The 20,487-nt window shown below is 45.3% G+C and overlaps 1 protein-coding gene across 1 annotated transcript in view; it reads right to left on the bottom strand.

Annotated features, from left to right (window-relative positions):
- The window catches only part of LOC126292155 (arylalkylamine N-acetyltransferase 1-like), a 95,024-nt gene that overhangs the window by 38,485 nt on the left and 36,052 nt on the right, over positions 1-20,487 (bottom strand). The window contains exon 2 of the mRNA XM_049985995.1: positions 18,818-19,022. Within this exon, the coding sequence (XP_049841952.1) occupies positions 18,818-19,022 (205 nt within the window). The remainder of the gene's footprint in view (positions 1-18,817; positions 19,023-20,487) is intronic.

Here is a 20,487-nt window from a genome sequence, read left to right as displayed (position 1 = left end):
AATCAGTCCCACAGTAGTGACTAATAAATTTATCTACTACTTTTCCAATGTATCACACCACCTGATTACCAGACATTACAACTCACAATCAGACAGCAATACACTTCAGTCCCCTCCGCGGATCCGAAACCATTCCGGAATCTTTCGATAATGCAGAGATCGTGATGTCACGTTTTTAATTACAGGCCATATGTGCCGTGGATACACATTATGTCTCTTTAGTGCAGTGGTTTCCATTGCCTTCTGCATCATCATGCCGTTGATCATTGCTGATTCTTCCGCCTTTAGGGGCAGTTTTCCACCCCAAGGGCTAGAGAGTGCCCTAAACCTCTTTCCACTCCACCGTCTTCTTTGACAAGTCCGTTGGCTGAATGAGGGGTGACTTCTTACGGTGGAAATCTTCGACTGCCACTGTTGATGATTTTTGTTCGAAATCTAAGCAGTTTTATGCTAAAGAATTATGACGTTCTTGGAAGTGGAACATCTCCTCTACATGGATTCCACAAACAGAGATCTTGAGAAAATCTGTTCCTCAATCCATTCCTCCACGAGATCCACAGCACCATGGACAATGGCGTTGAGGTAAATGTCGTGTTCCTTGATTTCACTAAGACATTTGACACAGCCCCCCATTACCATTTAATGAAAAAAATTCTAGCTTACCGAATATCGGAGCAGACCTGCGACTAGATTCAAGCCTCTTGCAGATAAAACTCAACACGTTTCTCTTAGCGTAACTAAATCGACGCATGAAAAGGTAATATCTTGAGTACCACAGGGAAGTGTGATAGGAGCGTTGCTGTTTACAATATATATAAATGATCTAGTAGAACGCGTTGGATGCTCTTTAAGGCTATTCGCAGTTGATGCAGTTGTTTGTACCAAAGGAGCAAGGCCAGAAGATAGTAAGAATTAGCAAAACTACCTGCAGAGATTTGATGAATGGTGCAGACTCTGGCAGTTGACCCTGAAAGTAAATGAATGTAACATATTGCGCTTACATAGAAAAAGAACTCCCTTACTGTACAGCTACACTATTGATGACAAACAGCTGGAGACAGCATCTGCTGTAAAATATCTAGGCCTAACTATTCAAAACTATCTTACGTGGAATCACCATATAAAACAGATAGTGAGAAAAGATGACATAAGACTCAGATTAATCGGAAGACTCTTAATGAAATGTAACTCATCCATGAAAGATGTGGCTTATAAGACGTTTCTTCGCCCAGTTCTTGAGTATTGTTCATCTATCTGGGATCCCTATCTGCTAGAACTGATAGAGGAGATAGAGAAGATCCAACGAAGAGCGGCGCGTTTCGTCACGGGATCTTTTAGCTGGCGAGAGAGCGTTACGGAGCTGTTAAATACTAAACAAACTTCACTGGCTGACGTTACAAGAGAGACGATGTGCATTACAGAGAGATTTACCACTCAAATTTCGGGACAGCACTTTTCAGGAGGAGTTGGACGACATATTACAGCCTGCAGACACGTCTCTGATGATTGTCTGGTTGAAGGCATATGTGACACTCATCGGTGAGGAGAACGTGATGCCAATCCTGAGCAGTCCATTCAGCCGGCATGTTGCTGGGCCCGTCTGTACTGCACTGCATGGTGTCGCGGTTGCAAAGGTGGACCTCGCCATGGACGTTGGCAGTAAAGCTGTGCATCATGGCCTATTTCACACAGTTCAAGTCGTAACACGACATCCTGCGCCTGCACGAAAAGCACTATTCAACATGGTGGCGTTGCTGTCAGGCTTACTCCGAGTCATAATCCGTAGGTAGCCGTCATCCACTGCAGTAGTAGCCCTTGGGAGGCCTGAACGAGGCATGCCATCGACTGTTCCTGCATGTCCTCCATGTTCGAACAACATCGCTTTGGCTGATGGCTCTGAGCACTATGGGACTCAACTGCTGTGGTCATCAGTCCCCTAGAACTTAGAACTACTTAAACCTAACTAACCTAAGGACATCACACACATCCATGCCCGAGGCAGGATTCGAACCTTCGACCATAGTAGTCGCACGGTTCCGGACTGCGGGCCTAGAACCGCGAGACCACCGCGGCCGGCATAACATCGCTTTGGTTCACTCCGAGACGCCTGGACATTTCCCTTGTTGAGAGCTCTTCCTGGCACAAAGTAACAATGCAGATGCGATCAAACCGCGGTATTGACCGTCTAGGCACGGTTGAACTACAGACAACACGAGCCCTGCACCTCCTTCCTGGTGGAATGACTGGAACTGATCAGCTGTCAGACACCCTCCGTCTAATAGGGGCTGCTCATGAATGGTTGTTTACATCTTCGGGCAGGTTTAGTTACATCTCTGAACAGTCAAAGGAACTGTGTCTGTGATACAATACCCACAGTCAACGTGAATCTCCAGGAGTTCTGGGAACCGGAGTGATACAAAACATTTTCTTTTGTGTACAAGGCGTATCAAAAAGAATCGTCCGATTTGGAACGTCTATATTTCTGATAATAATAAACATATACAATGAATGAATTTTTTGGTGAATGGGGAACTCAAAGCTTTTTTCATACCTTTTCATAGGCGTTTAATATGTCCTCCTTGGGATGCACAGCGTGTGTCACTGCGATATTCAAATTGTTCCCACAGTGCAGCGAGCCTGTCTTGAGTTTCAGCTTCCACAGCTGCTGTTAAACGACGTCTCAGTTAATTTACTATTTTTCGTAATGGAGCACATAAACAGAGTCTTTTATAAACCCCTAGAAGAAATAATTACATACAGTCAGCTCCTGTGACCTTGTACGCCAGTAATGTAAGGCTGAATCATTTGCTTCAGTGTGACTATTCCATCATCCACTAATCCTTTGATTTAATGGTTGCAGTAACTGAATTTTGTACGATTTCATGTGTAGACGTCGACGCAACACATGCCAGACGGACATCGGGGGCATTTTGAGCTGCTACACAACTGGATTTCTGCATACTCCTTGTGAAACTACAGCGGATGCATTCGACGTGTGTAAGACACTCGGGGATGGTCTGGTGATTTGCCTTTACACAAACAACCTGTTCGGAATTGTTCATGCTATCGTCTAATGCTCTGTACTATAGGAGGATCCACTACCTAGTACGAAAATCACGCTGAACAGTTATCACTGACCCGCACTGTGCTAAACCTAGAACACAAAACGCTTTCTGTTCTCCCGACACAATTTTTACTAGGACTGAAGCGGGCGCACACTGCTGCTACCTAGCGGGAATCATGTAACACTCGAGGGTTTGCTTTTTCCAATAGTGTGTTGTTCACCCACGTATCTCAAATAACCTAATAATTGATTTTTTTTAAAAAATCGGATGATTCTCTTTGATACACCCTGTATTTTGAATAGTAACCCATGACGGGAAACGTACAGCCGTTTGAAAAGATGTTTACTAGGTATTTTTGCAATATGATAATCGTGGTGGGGAGTGCTTACGTCTGATTGGCTGAAGTCATTTGACTTCCATCCTACCTCTGCCCTCGTTTGAGCCACATTCGCGTGTCTGTGAGCGTTAGAGCAACATGGATGTGCTCACATTTGCAGAATATACCGACATGATTCTTCTGTACGGCGAAGCTCACGGTAGTGGAAGAGTTGGTCGTCACATTTATCAAGATCTTGACGCACAACGTCTGGCTCCATCGGACCTACATCTACATCCATACTCTGCAAGCCACCTGACGGTGTGTGGCGGAGGGTACTTTGAGTACCTATATCGGTTCTCCCTTCTATTACAGCCTTGTATTGTTCGTGGAAAGAAAGATTGTCGGTATGCCTCTGTGTGGCCTCTAATCTCCCTGATTTTATCCTCATGGTCTCTTCGCGAGATATACGTGGGAGGGAGCAATATACTGCTTGACTCCTCGGTGAAGGTATGTTCTCGAAACTTTAACAAAACCCCCTACCGAACTACTGAGCCTCTCTCCTGCAGAGTCTTCCACTGGAGTTTATCTATCATCTCCGTAACGCTTTCGCAATTACTAAATGATCCTGTAACGAAGCGCGCTGCTCCCCGTTGGATCCTCTATCTCTTCCATCAACCCTATCTGGTACGGATCCCTCACTGCTGAGCAGTATTCAAGCAGTGGGCGAACAAGCGTACTGCATCAACATCCTTTGTTTTCGGATTGCATTTCCTTAGGATTCTTCCAATGAATCTCAGTCTGGTCTGCTTTAGCGACGATCAACTTTATATGATCATTCCATTTTAAATCACTCCTAATGTGTACTCCCAGATAATTCATGGAATTAACTGCTTCCAGTTGCTGACCTTCTATAATGTCGCTGAATGATAAAGGATCTTTCTTTCTATGTATTCGCAGCACATTACGCTTGTCTACATTGAGATTCAATTGCCATTCCCTGCACCATGTGTCAATTCGCTGCAGATCCTCCTGCATTTCAGTACAATTTTCCATTGTTACAACCTCTCGATACACCACAGCATCATGAGCAAAAAGCCTCAGTGAAATTCCGATGCCATCCACCGGTCATTTATGTATATTGTGAATAGCAACGGTCCTATGACACTCCCCTGCGGCACACCTGAAATCACTCTTACTTCGGAAGACTTCTCTCCATTGAGAATGACATGCTGCGTTCTGTTATCTAGGAACACGGCATCTACCTGTGAACCCGTGTCTATGGCCCTCTGAGTCTCGTGGACGAATAGCGCGAGCTGGGTTTCACACGACCGTCTTTTTCGAAACCTATGCTGATTCCTACAGAGTAGATTTCTAGTCTCCAGAAAAGTCATTATACTCGAACATAATACATGTTCCAAAATTCTACAACTGATCGACGTCAGAGATATAGGTCTACAGTTCTGAACATCTGTTCGACGTCCCTTCTTGAAAACGGGGATAACCTGTGCTCTTTTCCAATCTTTTGTAACGCTACGCTCTTCTGGAGACTTACGGTACACCATTGCAAGAAGGGGGGCAAGTTCCTTCGTGTACTCTGTGTAAAATCGAACTGGTATCCCATCAGGTCCAGTGGCCTTTACTCTTTTGAGCGATTTTAATTGTTTCTCTATCCCTCTGTCGTCCATTTCGATATCCACCATTTTGTCATCTGTGCGACAATCTTGAGAAGAAACTACAGCGCAGTCTTCCTCTGTGAAACAGTTTTGGAAAAAGACGTTTAGTATTTCGGCCTTTAGTCTGTCAATCCTCTGTTTCACTACCATTTTGGTCACAGAGTATCTGGACATTTTGTTTTGACCCACCTACCGCTTTGACATAGTATCAAAATTTCTTAGGATTTTCTTACATAGAACTTTACTTTCGAATTCATTGAACGCCTCTCGCATAGCCCTCCTCACACTACATTTCGCATCGCGTAATTTTTGTTTGTCTGCAAATGCTGGCTATGTTTATGTTTGCTGTGAAGTTCCCTTTGCTTCCGCAGCAGTTTTCTAACTCGGTTGTTGTACCACGGTGGCTCTTTTCCATCTCTTACGGTCTTGCGTGGCACATACTCATCTCGCAACAATTACGTAAAGGCTTCGAGGAAGGGGCACCTTTCCTGTCAGCAGGTGTGACTTTGGTGCTCCAAGGAGACGCTACATCACGTTGAGAAAAACCTGTCAAGAGTACACGAGCTACTGCACGTGCAATGAATATTGCTTCCAGCACCGTCGGGTATGTTGTGGATGACCAACAACTATTTCCATACCACTTCCAACATCCCATACCACCTCTGTTATTCACAGGTACGTGAAAGACTCGAACCAGGTGAGAGATGAAGAGACGTCAAATGACATCAGGCAATCCAACATAAGCATCGCACACCATATCTCCCCTGTTGCAAACCCACCTAGCAAACATGTTTACAAATGGCTGTAGCACGGAAGCGTTACTTTTCCGGACGTGGGTTCCTATCGAAAATATGATGTACTCACTCCACTCTACAAGTGTGTAACGGGAATTTCCAAACAACATTTCTCTCATTTGAGTGAGTTTTGCAAACAACTGCTTACAAAATAAAATACAAATGAAGCATTGCAAGTCAATTAAACTCTACAGAACGATTGAGAACCTTCCTTAAGTATTTCTCAGTTTTAGGAATAATAACTGAAATAAAACAAGTATGTGATCCCGTCACTGGTATGTGACCACCTATGTAAGACGTCAACGTACAGTACCCACTCACGGACAGCACGTGGCAGCACTCGCGGCAGAGGGCACGTAAAGCGTGTTGGGGGATGTGGAAAGCAATGCACACGTACTCATAATATGGAAATGAAGCACTAAAAGGACATAGTCATAGGCTTTCAGGCTTAGCATGTCATTCTCAATGGAGAGAAGTCTTCCGAAGTAAGAGTGATTTCAAGTCGTAGGGAGTGTCGTAGGACCGTTGCTATTCACAATATACATAAATGACCTTGTGGATGACATCGGAAGTTCACTTAGGCTTTTTGCGGATGGTGCTGTGGTATGTCGAGAGGATGTAACAATGGAAAATTGTACTGAAATGCAGGAGGATCTGCAGCAAATTGACGCATGGTGCAGGGAATGGCAATTGAATCTCAATGTAGACAAGCGTAATGTGCTGCGAATACATAAAAAGAAACGTCCCGTATCGTTTAGCTACAATATATACAAATGTCTAAGTCAGAGTGGCGATTATGTAAAGAAGTACCTGGAAGGTATAGCTAAATGTGCGAACAAAACAGTTTTGATTTTCACTGTGGTTTCCATCGTTGGTTACTTTCTGAACAATCCTCGTAGAAAAAGTGTTTGACAGTATAAAATATTACTGAATGTTTCAGATTCTCAGGACAATAGGTGTAAGCTGCATGGAAGTGTGGTCAGTACCCAGTACGTACAAGTACCAAGGGGGTAAAAAAATAACATTGATGTGAGATTCTGCTATTGCCACTTTACCGAAAATTGTTTTGTAGGTTTTTCTTGAATAATTCGAAAACTATAGCCTCTAGAGAAACCTATCGAAATACTTAATTTAACTACATTAAATTTCCTACATAAAGGTCTTGTTCATTTTTTTTGTAGGACTAAAATGTTGATCGTAGAGAACGACAAAATATGAAAATCCTTCACATGGTGTTTGAATGCGTTGAGACTTGCACAGAACTGGTCGGCAGGAGCAGCTGTATAACTCTGCATGTACACTCCTGGAAATGGAAAAAAGAACACATTGACACCGGTGTGTCAGACCCACCATACTTGCTCCGGACACTGCGAGAGGGCTGTACAAGCAATGATCACACGCACGGCACAGCGGACACACCAGGAACCGCGGTGTTGGCCATCGAATGGTGCTAGCTGCGCAGCATTTGTGCACCGCTGCCGTCAGTGTCAGCCAGTTTGCCGTAGCATACGGAGCTCCATCGCAGTCTTTAACACTGGTAGCATGCCGCGACAGCGTGGACGTGAACCGTATCTGCAGTTGACGGACTTTGAGCGAGGGCGTATAGTGGGCATGCGGGAGGCCGGGTGGACGTACCGCCGAATTGCTCAACACGTGGGCCGTGAGGTCTCCACAGTACATCGATGTTGTCGCCAGTGGTCGGCGGAAGGTGCACGTGCCTGTCGACCTGGGACCGGACCGCAGCGACGCACGGATGCACGCCAAGACCGTAGGATCCTACTCAGTGCCGTAGGGGGCTCCACCGCCATTTCTCAGCAAATTAGGGACACTGTTGCTCCTGGGGTATCGGCGAGGACCATTCGCAACCGTCTCCATGAAGCTGGGCTACGGTCCCGCACACCATTAGGCCGTCTTCCGCTCACGCCCCAACATCGTGCAGCCCGCCTCCAGTGGTGTCGCGACAGGCGTGAATGGAGGGACGAATGGAGACGTGTCGTCTTCAGCGATGAGAGTCGTTTCTGCCTTGGTGCCAATGATGGTCGTATGCGTGTTTGGCGCCGTGCAGGTGAGCGCCACAATCAGGACTGCATACGACCGAGGCACACAGGGCCAACACCCGGCATCATGGTGTGGGGAGCGATCTCCTACACTGGCCGTACACCTCTGGTGATCGTCGAGGGGACACTGAATAGTGCACGGCACATCCAAACCGTCATCAAACCCATCGTTCTACCATTCCTAGACCGGCAAGGGAACTTGCTGTTCCAACAGGACAATGCACGTCCGCATGTATCCCGTGCCACCCAACGTGCTCTAGAAGGTGTAAGTCAACTACCCTGGCCAGCAAGATCTACGGATCTGTCCCCCATTGAGCATGTTTGGGACTGGATGAAGCGTCGTCTCACGCGGTCTGCACGTCCAGCACGAACGCTGGTCCAACTGAGGCGCCAGGTGGAAATGGCATGGCAAACCGTTCCACAGGACTACATCCAGCATCTCTACGATCGTCTCCATGGGAGAATAGCAGCCTGCATTGCTGCGAAAGGTGGATATACACTGTACTAGTGCCGACATTGTGCATGCTCTGTTGCCTGTGTCTATGTGTCTGTGGTTCTGTAAGTGTGATCATGTGATGTATCTGACCCCAGGAATGTGTCAATAAAGTTTCCCCTTCCTGGGACAATGAATTCACGGTGTTCTTATTTCAATTTCCAGGAGTGTAGTTGAACGCTAACGTAAGTAGCCTTAATAAAGTCAGAGAGTTGTCTTCTGGTTGTTGCCATGCAGTTAACTGCATAAACTAGTGTCCAGGGGCTATTTGCTGTTATCGTTGTTAGTCCTATTCTATCTGCTGGGAAGAAGATTTTTGCATTTTCAGTTCATTGTGCTAAAGGTGTTTTATGTTATTATTCTCTTGTGGAGCCATACCTTCAAGAACTGCATTGGGCGGTAAATTAAGTACTGTTATGTTATCATTTCTCTATTAATCCCTTGCGCAAATGGTGGGTAGCCGTATGGGCTAAGTCACCTTGTCACGGCTCGCGCAGCTACCCCTGTCGGAGGTTCGAGTCCTCCCTCGGGCATGTGTGTGTGTGTGTGTGTGTGTGTGTGTGTGTGTGTGTGTGTTGTCGTTAGCGTAAGTTAGTTTAAGTTAAATTAGGTAGTGTGTAAGCCTAGAGACCGATGACCTTAGCAGTTTGGTCCAAGAGGAACTTGTCACCAACACCTGGTACAAAAGAGCCTACACGTGCAAAACACCCATCCCAAACCGCACTCCACCCAATACTGCGGTACACTTTTAAAAAAGCTAGTTTTTCACGCATATCAATGTTTAAGGCGTCATTATTTCCTGAACTATGCGTCGTACAGTGACATTTTTGCGGGTACATTGAAATCGAAGGAAAGAGACTGGCATACTTATCCTACTCAGTCTTTGCAGTCGACATCTGTTTACTCTCTAGGTCTGAAGAGGATTTGGAGCAAATGACCAAAGCACTAAAGGAGGCTGCCAGAATATTTGGGCTAAACATAAACGGAGCCATGACAGGGTAGCTCGTAATGACGCATTGTCAAAGTCTGACTGCTGGTCATCTACAATCACTGCACGTTGGGGACCAGTCCTACAAGAGAGTGCATGAATTCAAATCTATAGGGACACTTTTCACTGAGAACTCGTCATGTGAAGCAGAGATCAATGCCAGAATACAAGCAGGAAACCGATCTTACCACAGCCTAGCTTAACTCCTTCCGTTCAGATACCTCTCCAGACAGTTCAAGATTCGACTGTACATAACCCTGATCCAGCCAGTTGTTCTATATGGCTGTGAGACATGGATTATCCGGAAATAAGGCTTCCAAACGCTCCTTGTTTTTGAGAGAAAAGGGCCTTGGAAGATCTTTGGTCCAGTTCTGGATGCAGACACAGGGGAATGGAGGATCAACTACAGCCAAGAGCTTGAACTATACCAGTAACCCAACACAGGATGAACTGTCAAAGCCAAATGAATGCAGTAGGCTGGCATGGAACCCAGATGGAAGATCACAGATGGCCTCAGAAGATCCTGGATTTCACATCTACAGGAAAGTGACCTCGAGGGAGACCCAAGAAGCGTTGGAGGGATAGCCTCAATGAAGATCTAAACCAAGCATCAATAAATGTGGATGGATGGTGAATAGCAGCAATGGACAGAATACAATGGAGGAGGAAACTTGAAGCAGCATGCAGTCCACTGGGCCTGATCACGTAGAAGGAGAAGGAGAAGGAGAAGAAGGAGGAGGAGGAGGAGGTGGAGAAGGAGAAGGAGATTTATGCTGCTTTCTGACGTCTTAACAGCCAGTAGCGGACGAGAGATCGAGTTGCGATTTCCGATCGAGCGGGCGTGTTTACTCATGCGACACAGGTAGATACGTCACATGCGCTGGAGGTGGCTGACAGCTGACTAGTGAGGCTTACCCCACCGGTTTCCCATTGGCTGCCCCCTTAGACGACCCAGAAACCGCAAGAGGAAACTGATTGTCAATATGAATATGGACAATGACTGGCCCTACAATAAGAATCTGGCTGATAAAAACACGGGCTTCGATGCTTCTTAAGCTGCAACACAGTGAAAAAGAGCAGTGCCTCAGACAGCTAGCGATACAATCTGTCCTCAGACTAGCAGACTAGCGAAGGCAGCTTCACCAAACCGGATAAGAAGAAGCTCTCTTGACCAAAACAGGTGACTGTACTGTCCACTCTAGATCTCAGCAAGGCTTACAGCGTCACTGCAATGTATGACCCACTGACCATGAAAGATCTTCTGACCACCACCACAAGAAAAGCTCCCAAAGATAGTAATTCGCTACCCAAAGGTTTATAAGAAGCTGAAGAATTGGCTGACTCAGAACTGCAAGTACCCTTCATGGTGAAACACCCTGGACTACTGAAGCTAGGGTCTCAGGTTCAAATCCAGCCTCGGGCATGGATGTGTGTGATGTCCTTAGGTTAGTTAGGTTTGAGTAGTTCTGAGTCTAGGGGACTGGTGACCTCGTATGTTAAGTCTCATAGTGCTCAGAGCCATTTGGACTACTGAAGGTCAGGGTCTGTTGTACAGAGCGGGTGTACCTAATAACAGCTTCCCCATAGCCCACCCATAGCACATCAAAGCCATCGTACATGGGATATCAGTATCCCTCACCAACAAGAAAAAAGAGGACCTGGAAGACACGAGTTTAGTTAGCACTATCTTCACCTGACAAGCCACCGAGAGCAACACAGCTCTCTCCGATGTTAGTGGTCATACTGCAGGACACTGAAGATCTTCCAGATTATGCACCTTGGCTGCCTTGTGCTTTCAGTTCAGAAACTCGGAGCTACAATAGACATTATGTGATGTTATCAGGTGTCAGTAGTTTCCTCAGGTCACCCATGTGGATGCCGCCTCGATGCGTTAAATGCGGCGAGGGACATCTCAAGATGCACACTGAAGTGTGACGACTGTGGTGGCCCCCACCCTGGAAACTATTGGGGATACCAACACCAGGAGGACGCCAGGTGCTGGATGCAAGCACTTCCATTACTGCAAGTTGAGAAGAAGAGAGCAGCCACTGCTATGATAGGGAAATCTACAGCTCCTAACCAGAAGTTTCCCAGTGTTCTGATACTCTGGCCCCATGTGCAACAGTACACTCACATTACACTGTCAGTGGTAGGTCCTCAGACACCATACAGGTGTGTGATGCCTCCCCTCCAGACTATTCCACAAGCCATCACTTCAGCTGTTCAGGTGGCACTCAGCAGCCCACTCCACAACTGCAGATGAACCACATCGCTCAAATCAAGTAACGCGCGACTGGATGAACCCATCATAGTGACGTGGAATGCCAAGTCTCTCTCTATCCACAAATTTAAGGCTTCAGCATTTCTTACAGAAACATAACGTCGACATATGGTTGGTGACAGAAACATAACTCAAGCGAGGTATCCATGCCAGTTTTGCATATCACATCTGCTTTCACAGCGAAAAACTCATAACAGGTGGCGGTACAGCTATCTCTTCACTACATTACTTCGCTGCCCCAGCACCAGACTTGCAAGTGATAGAGGCTACAGCAGTAGACCTGATGATCTTTTTAGGCACTGTGGCGTTACTATTTGTCTACCAGCTACCTGGAAGACCACTTAATGTCAATGATGTGCGAACTTCGTCCTGGCAGCAGAGCGACTGTTTGCTGCAGTTGACTTCAATGCCAAACATGTGGTGTGGAGCTTCCACTTGGAGAACGTCTATAGACACCACATTTTCCTTGCTGCAGATCACACTGGAGTGCAAGTCATAGGCCCTGTTGAACCATTAATTACCTAACAAATGACACACAACCAGACGTCCTTGACTTCATTATTGCGAGAAGCTTCCTCTACTCCATGTCCACTGAAGTGATCCATGAGCTGCCTTCAAGCCATCTTCTGAGTCGCTGAAGAGCCTGCACTGTGGGATGGCCGTCTCGATCTCAAGGGGACAGATAAGGTGTTTTCGTGAGGATGACCTCCGCAACATCGAGGAGTGACGGCGAATTTACGCTGAGGACGTGGATGGCATGGAGACCAGCTTTACTGCGTGCTAACGGCTGTAGCGCTGTTCCTCGAGAAGATATGAGCGCTGAGTGCCATCGCTGTCACATGAAATTCTCGCCGTGACTCAGGAACCGTCTCCACAAGGACTGGTGACTCATATGCGATCGGATGGCTTTAACAGGCGGACCAGGCTACTGCGCCACCAGATACAGGCCGCCCTGGTGGAGGTTAGGGACCGTCGATGTAAAGACAAGAGTGCTTATTTGAAACGTGACGCCACATCCTGGGATATAGTCCGCTACTTCCTGTCCTCAAACCCACGCCTCTCAATACTTCATACGCCAGCTAGCCAGTCTACAAGCCACAGGACAAGAAGAATGATGCTGTAGACATATTTGAAGCCAACTGTCACCCTATGGACGAGCCACAGGATTTTCCACATGTACAAATGACTGAGGGCAGGATCACCACGCACCTTGTTGTAACAGATACAATCGATGCCGATCTTGATGGCCCTATCACAACCCTGAGGCCATCGTCCCGACTGTCTCTCTTCAGGAAGTTGAATCGTGTCTTCTGCTTCTCCCCCTCTCCAAGGCATGTGGACGTGATGCAGTACTGAGTCAGGCCTGAGGGAGGCCACTAATTACAGATACGTTCACACGCACCATCAATAGTAAGATGTACCCTCAGCCATGGAAACACGCTCCCATTGTTCTGTTCCGAAGCCAAGCAAAAAATTTAAGCTCATCCTGAGAAATGTTGACCTATTAGCCTACTTCCCTTTCTGCACAAGGTCTTTGAACGAGTCCTTCTGCTAAATATCTTTCAGAAAATTACTGAAGATTTACTTACACCTGTGAAACAACTTGGGGTCAGAGAAGGACACTTCTTTCGAGTGCTTCAAGAAACCACTATTTCCTTCAAGTGTAAGGAATATTACAGAGCTCTCGTTTTGGATGTGAACGGAACGTTTGACAACATTTGGCATCCGGGCTTACTGTACACACTTCTCGTGTTTCGTTTCACGGCCACCACGTTCAGCTAATGGAAAGTTATCTCCGAGGGAGAATATTCATAGTCTAGCAGATGATACCACCTCCATCATCCAGTGTGTCGAAGCAAGTGTCCCGTAATGATCTATCCTTGGGCTGGTTCTCTACCTGTTGTAAACCTTGGACCTACGCAGAGTGCTTCAAGTTATTAGGCAGTTTCTTGGGGACGACACCGCCCTCCATACGAGATGGCCGCTGGTCATTCACCGACATTTGGAGGAAGTGTTATCTGACCTAGAAGATTGGACAGCGAAGTGGTGGACAGGCTTCAAAGCGACTAAGAGCCAAGCGATACTATTCGCCAAGAGACATTGTCCAACGAAGCCACAACTGCAGCGCTTCTGCGAGACTATGCCATGGACCGATAATGCAAAGTACCTTTATGTCACTTTTGACCCTACACTCACACGGCAAAGGCACATACACAGTGTTGATCACAAGGTGTAGCAACGACTTGGCGCACGCTGCCCGCTCCTGCATGAAGGATCCACCCTGCCGGTCAACTGTGGCTTCATACTCTTCGGGGCTCGTGTGGGGCCCATCATGGACTATGTGTGTGTGTGTGTGTGTGTGTGTGTGTGTGTGTGTGTGTGTGTGTGTGTGTGTGTGTGTGAGGCTCTCTGGCCAGTGCTACCTAGAGCAGACGTTGAACGTCACACCGTGCAGCATATTTCATGTACAGTAAAAACTCGATTAACCGTCACTCTTTAAACCGTCAGTTTCTGTTAACCGTCACTGCTGTAATAGCATAATAATACTGTAATAACAGAATGCTCTAAGGTGCAGTGAGGCGTTAGCTTTGTTTACTTACTCCATTTTGGTGGGAAGTGAATGTATCCGCCCGCCGTTGAATGGTACATAAAATATGACCTTCAATTCACGTGCTAACAGATCTCCCCCTTTTCTTGTCTTTGTCTCACTTGTGAGTCAACACTGACCACTGGATCTGTTTCAAGTTGTGGCGAGAAGACTGTAATTGTCGCATCGTATCTAGCGGGCTATGCCGTGTTACGTGTTTTCCACTTTAATAAGCTTTATTGACTAATATTTTACACTACCGTACTTAGTGCAGGTGTGTGTGATACAGTGACTTGATAAAATGTCTGAAAAGCGTAAACGAGTTGTTTTAGGACTTAAAAACTTGAAATGATAAAACGCTTAAAGGGCGAAACTGCGACAAGCGTAGCGCTGATTTATAGTATTGGAAGAACAACAGTTAACGATATAAAACGTGATGCTGATAAAAGAGAACATGTGTCAACAATGCAGAGCATGGATGGAGATGTGCGAACAAGAAAGACAATGAAACCTGAAAAATATGATGAATTGGACACTGCAATGTACTGATGGTTTATACAAGCAAGAAGGCAGGGGATTCCACTTTCAGGGCCTGTTATAATGGCTAAGGCTGTTGAAATGAACAACAAACTTGATGGTGACTCGTCTTTTAAAGCAAGTATCGGATGGTTCGACAAGTTTAAATTTCGTCATAGTATTCGCCAACTTGATATCAGTGGAGAAAAACTCTGCGCGAATAGCTCTGTAATTGCTAAGTTCCAGGAACAAGTTAAAGAAAAAATGGCTGAATTGAATCTTGTTAGGGAGCAAGCTTACAATTGCGATGAAACTGGCCTTCATTGGAAGGCTTTACCAAAAAAGACATTAGCATCACTCTCTGAAAAAGCTGCTCCGGGTTTCAAAGTACAAAAAGATCGCATCGTTGCTGTGGTTTGCGCAAATGCGACCGGCAATCATAGACTACCCCCACTTGTGACTGGGAAATCATGAAAACCTCGTGCATTCAAGAATTTGAATTTGAATGCTCTCCCTGCACAATACTACGCCCAGAAGAGTGCTTGGATGGATCAATCAATTTTTTCTGACTGGTTTCACAAACAATTTGTATCTCAAGTTAGAGCACATTTGGCTGAAAAAAAGTTGCCACAGAAAGCGCTATTGCTATTAGACAATGCCCCAGCGCACCCTACTTGTGAAATGAAAAGTGATGACGGCAACATAACATGTCTCTTCCTTCCAGCAAACACCACTTATACAGCCCATGGATCAGGGAATCATCGAAAACATGAAACGTCGTTATAGAAAAATATTTATCGAAACTTTGCTCTCATCTGATGAATCGACATCTGTAAAACAGTTTTGGAGGTCTTACAGTATCAAAGATGCCATTTTCAATATTGCCAGTGTATGGAGTGATTTGTCAGTGTCAAATCTCAAGAATGGCTGGATTAAACTTTGGCCTCAACCTAGAGGTGAAAAATCGGAGGAACCTGAGTGTGTGACAGTTGGCGAGATGCTCAATTTGTGCAATAATTTACAAATCAGCACAAATTTGACTTCAGGAGAAGTATCAGAGTGGTTAGAGTGTGACAAAGTGGACGGGGGTTTTCAAATTTTGAGTGGTGACGAAATTGTTGCCAGCGTAAGTATCACCAAAGAAGAAGAAGAAGGAGCTGATGATGACGAGTGTTCAGACTATGAAAAAAAGAGGCCGGATCAATGCTGTCCAAGTGTATAGAATGGTTCGAAAGTCAAGAAGCGGCTAATGCAGCGCAGGCACTACTACTCCGAAAAATACGAAATATCGCCGCGGTGAAAGCTCGAACATCGAAAAAGCAGAAGAAATTGACTGACTATTTCCAAGCTAGATAAACTATTTCACCTGTAAGTTTATAGTACAGTACTGTGCATTACGTATTTTGCAACTTTTGTAGCTACTGTACGGATGTTTTTATCATGTAGTAAATAGTTTTATTTACTATTACAATCGTGTTTAGTTTGTTTTCGCTCCGAAATATTATTATATTACTGAGAGAGTGATATGTGTTTGATTGAGGTTATGGTTTGGAGGAATACAGTGTTTCTGTTATCCGTCTATTCGCTCAACCGTCACGACCACAGTCCCGAAGATGACGGTTAATCGAGTTTCCACCCTTGCACGACCCAGCACAAGTAACAGAGATCCTTGCCTATTCTAACATTATGCCTGCCGGACGCACAAAAAGACAAGGAAACCGCCTCGCGGCTCATGCACCAACTCGACCGATTAAATTGCGACAGAGAACAATTTTGGCGGCCAGTGGCCTTATTTGAATGATAGTAAGGCCAGCTTACTACAGCCCTGCAATTCATATCACTATCGCTGACTAAACGACTCACCAACACATGGAAGTAATAAATGAAAGTAATACACGTTGCTGTTGCAGTGAATGCCACATGGTAAACACTGCCTTGCGTCCTACATCCCCAGGAAGAGCAGATATCTGATCATGCACTCGAACCATCAGATGATAAGACTCTGCGGAACCACGATCAGCTCTGAAGATGTCGAGAGCAGATGTAGACGAAACGTTAGGATTGGAAAGGTTTCAGTGCTCATGACCGTACAATCAGGAAGATTCGTCAGTGACTGTGTGACTGATTTAACTATTTAGTAATATAAAGGGTGTTTGTTTCAACTTTAAACAACTAAATATCTCGAAAATTATGCTCCATGCAGAAAATCGTTGTAGGTGAAGAGTTAACATCAGTAGAGAGGACATCTGTCTGTGTTGCAACTGGCCACACCCTAACCAGCCCCTCCTGCGTGGGCGAGGTCAACTTTGTAATTTAAAATGGGAACTCTCATTTGTATTGCGTATTAGGAGTCTATGCCAAAAAATGTGCATAGTTCACTCAAAGCATCACTGCCCATCCATGGTGTAGGGTGCTGTAATCGACAAATATCAAGTCTGCCTGTTTTCGTGTTTCAACCGACGTATTTGATTCTACATTACATTTACAATGTATGGTAACGTAGTTTTCTGTTCTCTACAGGGATAATTGTGGTGAATCCCCAAATCATCAGAATGCTTGATTTCAGTAGCCACCCTCGAATCCACCATCAGGTTCACTAAGTTCGCTGTTTGTCTCCATCCAACCACCATAACCATCGCACTGGTGGAATGCAATCCACAACCATTAAATAATGTCCATGAAACGATAGTGGTGGCGCACCCACCGTGGATACACAATCGTCTAAACACTCACATTCTCACCTCAATGCTCAGTGCCCCACCTCATGATATGCCGCTGCAGCGCTGGAAGTTTTCTAAGCATGGACAGCGAACTTCTTGGCACTACTCCTATCTGGAAGCTGTTCTGACAAGTTACGTAAGGATGTTGCATCTGATGTAGAGAAGACCGAAATAATTTTAATTTATGGCAAGGTTGCAAGCAGAACCCCAATGGTGAGAGACAAGGAGACTCACCAAAATCAAGTACCGCAGTGGTGAGAGGCAAGGGGACTCAGTAAAAACCAAAGACCCCAATTATGAGAGGGAAGGGACTCACCAAAATCTAGCACCCCAGTGGTGAGAGGCTAGGGGACTCACTGAAACCAAGCATGCAAATGGTGTAAGGCAAGGGGACTGACCAGTATCAAGTATCCTGATGGCCACAAGAAACTGTTACATCCACATTGTTGTTCCTGGGTCATGCTAAACGTAATTTCTAACATATCATTGAGACATGTAACCATATTGTACTATAATGTGAAATGTGCAAGACTAAAGTAAATTTCGAACACAAATATGAACTCAATATATAAAGTACGCACCCAACAGGATACATAAGTTCATTGTAAATACCATGATCAGGTTTCGATACCACTAAGGATGTCTTCTTCATAAGAAAGACACATAAATTTTATGAGATAAAAATTGTCAACATACATGGTGAGCTAAGAAGCTCAAGTTAAATAGAAGAATATGAACTGTTAGAACACAAAAGTATAGATTGACATCATAAATGAAATGTAGAATCAAATGCATCTGTTATTAACTGCAAATTCAGGCGCCATCTACCACGAATGGGCTACAATGGTTTGAGTAAGTCGTACACCTTTTTTGGCATAGTATCTTAATATGCAGTAAAATGCATGGGGAGTTCCCATTTTAAAATACAAAGTTGACCCTCCATGCATGAGGCATGGTTTGGAGGTAGCCAGTGGCAGCTTTTTACTTAGAACATTTTTTTTCCGTGTGATGCGTCGTTTTCGGGGTATTTAGTTGTCTCGAGGGAAAACAAACACCTGTGTATGGCGGCTCCTCTGGAACCATACGGGCTGGTTCACCGTTACGGCGCGTGTAGTGGCCAGGCGGTTGGAGGCGCCATGTCATGGACTGCTCGGCCCCTACCGCTGGATGTTCGAGTCCTCCCTTGGGCATGGGTGTGTGTGTTGGTCTTAGCATAAGTCGGTTCAAGTAGTATGTAAATCTAGGGACCGATGACCTCAGCCTTACATATTCACACTTATTTGAACTGTTATGGATTAAAACAGACTGATATGCCGCAGTGTACCTTGGGATAGAGGCTCGAGAAGGAAGCGCTCTTGCTCTGGCCAGGACTGTCGCCCGTTCGCCATGATGCCCATGGCTGCGTTGAGCGGCTCGTCCCTCAGGAAGAACCGACGAAGGAAGTCCACTAGCTGCGGGCTGTCGCTAGCCGTCAGCGGCCGGATGGCGTAGGGCACCGAGGGCATGTTGCAGGTAGCACTGCGAGCTTCCTGTACACAGCGAAAAAAGGTGTAAAAATGGACATAACTCCAAAAACATTATGTGTTGAATGTGATGGAACTTAGTCAGGAGTTTAATGACGAAAAAAAGAACGACAATGACGCACCAGTAAGGAGCCATCCGAATAAGATGGAAATTGGTAGATATGATGTACATTTACAGCAAAAAATGATTACAGTTTCAGAAAAGGTGGATTATTTGTTCGACATTATGTGTTGGTTAACCTCTGAAGCTCTACCCAAGGAATTATTAAGCTTGCCATTGACTCACAGAGTTGTTGGATGTCCTGATAGGTACTGTGCCTAATTCTGTGCAAGTGCAGCGTTTGATTATCAAAATCTCTAAAGAGCTGGAGAGCCCTGGCCATAATGATCCAAACAGTCTCATCTAGGGAGATAGTCTTACAACATAGCTTTCCTAGATAGGTTTCAGCAAGCATAGAGACAAGCTGCAGAAACCCTTGCCCCGTGGAGGTGGGCGCTTCGTGCTGAAATGTAGTACCGGAACGGCTTTCCATAAAGGGCATAAAAACTGGGCATAGAGTATCGTGAATGTAGCGCTGTGCCACAGATGACCCACCAAAGCGTCCCTGTTGTGAAACGAAATGGCACCTCAGACCACCACTGCTGGTTGACGGGCCGTTTGCTCGGCGACAGCCAGGTTGGTCTCCCACTGCTGTCCATGGCATCTCTTATTTATTTATTTATTGTTCCGTGGGACCAAAATAAGAAGTCTCCATGGTCATGGAACGAGTCAATACATGAAATTATAGCACTATAGTAGAAACAGATAAAATGAAATATAAGTAACATATTCAGGCAACAATTCGTAAGTTTAAATAAAGAACATCAACAATGTATTACTGGAATCTGCGTAATTTTTCAGCTCTTCCAGGAGCTCCTCGACAGAATGGAAGGAGTGAGCCATGAGGAAACTCTTCAGTTTAGACTTAAAAGAGTTTGGGCTACTGCTAAGGTTTTTGAGTTCTTGTGGTAGCTTACTGAAAATGGATGTAGCAGAATACTGCACTCCTTTCTGCACAAGAGTCAAGGAAGTGCATTCCACGTGCAGATTTGATTTCTGCCTAGTATTAACTGACTGAAAGCTGATAACTCTTGGGAATAGGCTAATATTGCTAACAACAAACGAGATTAAAGAAAATATATACTGTGAGGGCAATGTCAGAATTCCGAGACTATTGAATAGGGGTCTACAAGAGGTTATCGAACTTACACCACACATAGCTCGAACAGCCCGTTTTTGAGCCAAATATACCCTTTTTGAATCAGAGGAATTACCCCAAAAAATAATACCATATGACATAAGCGTATGAAAATATGCGAAGTAGACTACTTTTCGTGTTGAAGTGTAACATATTTCAGATGCTGCTCTAATGGTAAATAAAGCAGCATTTAGATTCTGAACAAGATCCTGGACATGGGCTTTCCACAACAG

Source organism: Schistocerca gregaria, chromosome 9 (genome assembly GCF_023897955.1).
Source record: "Schistocerca gregaria isolate iqSchGreg1 chromosome 9, iqSchGreg1.2, whole genome shotgun sequence".
Lineage (NCBI taxonomy): Eukaryota > Metazoa > Arthropoda > Insecta > Orthoptera > Acrididae > Schistocerca > Schistocerca gregaria.
Note: the sequence above shows the minus strand (reverse complement) of the source record. Positions and strands in the feature narration are given on the sequence as shown.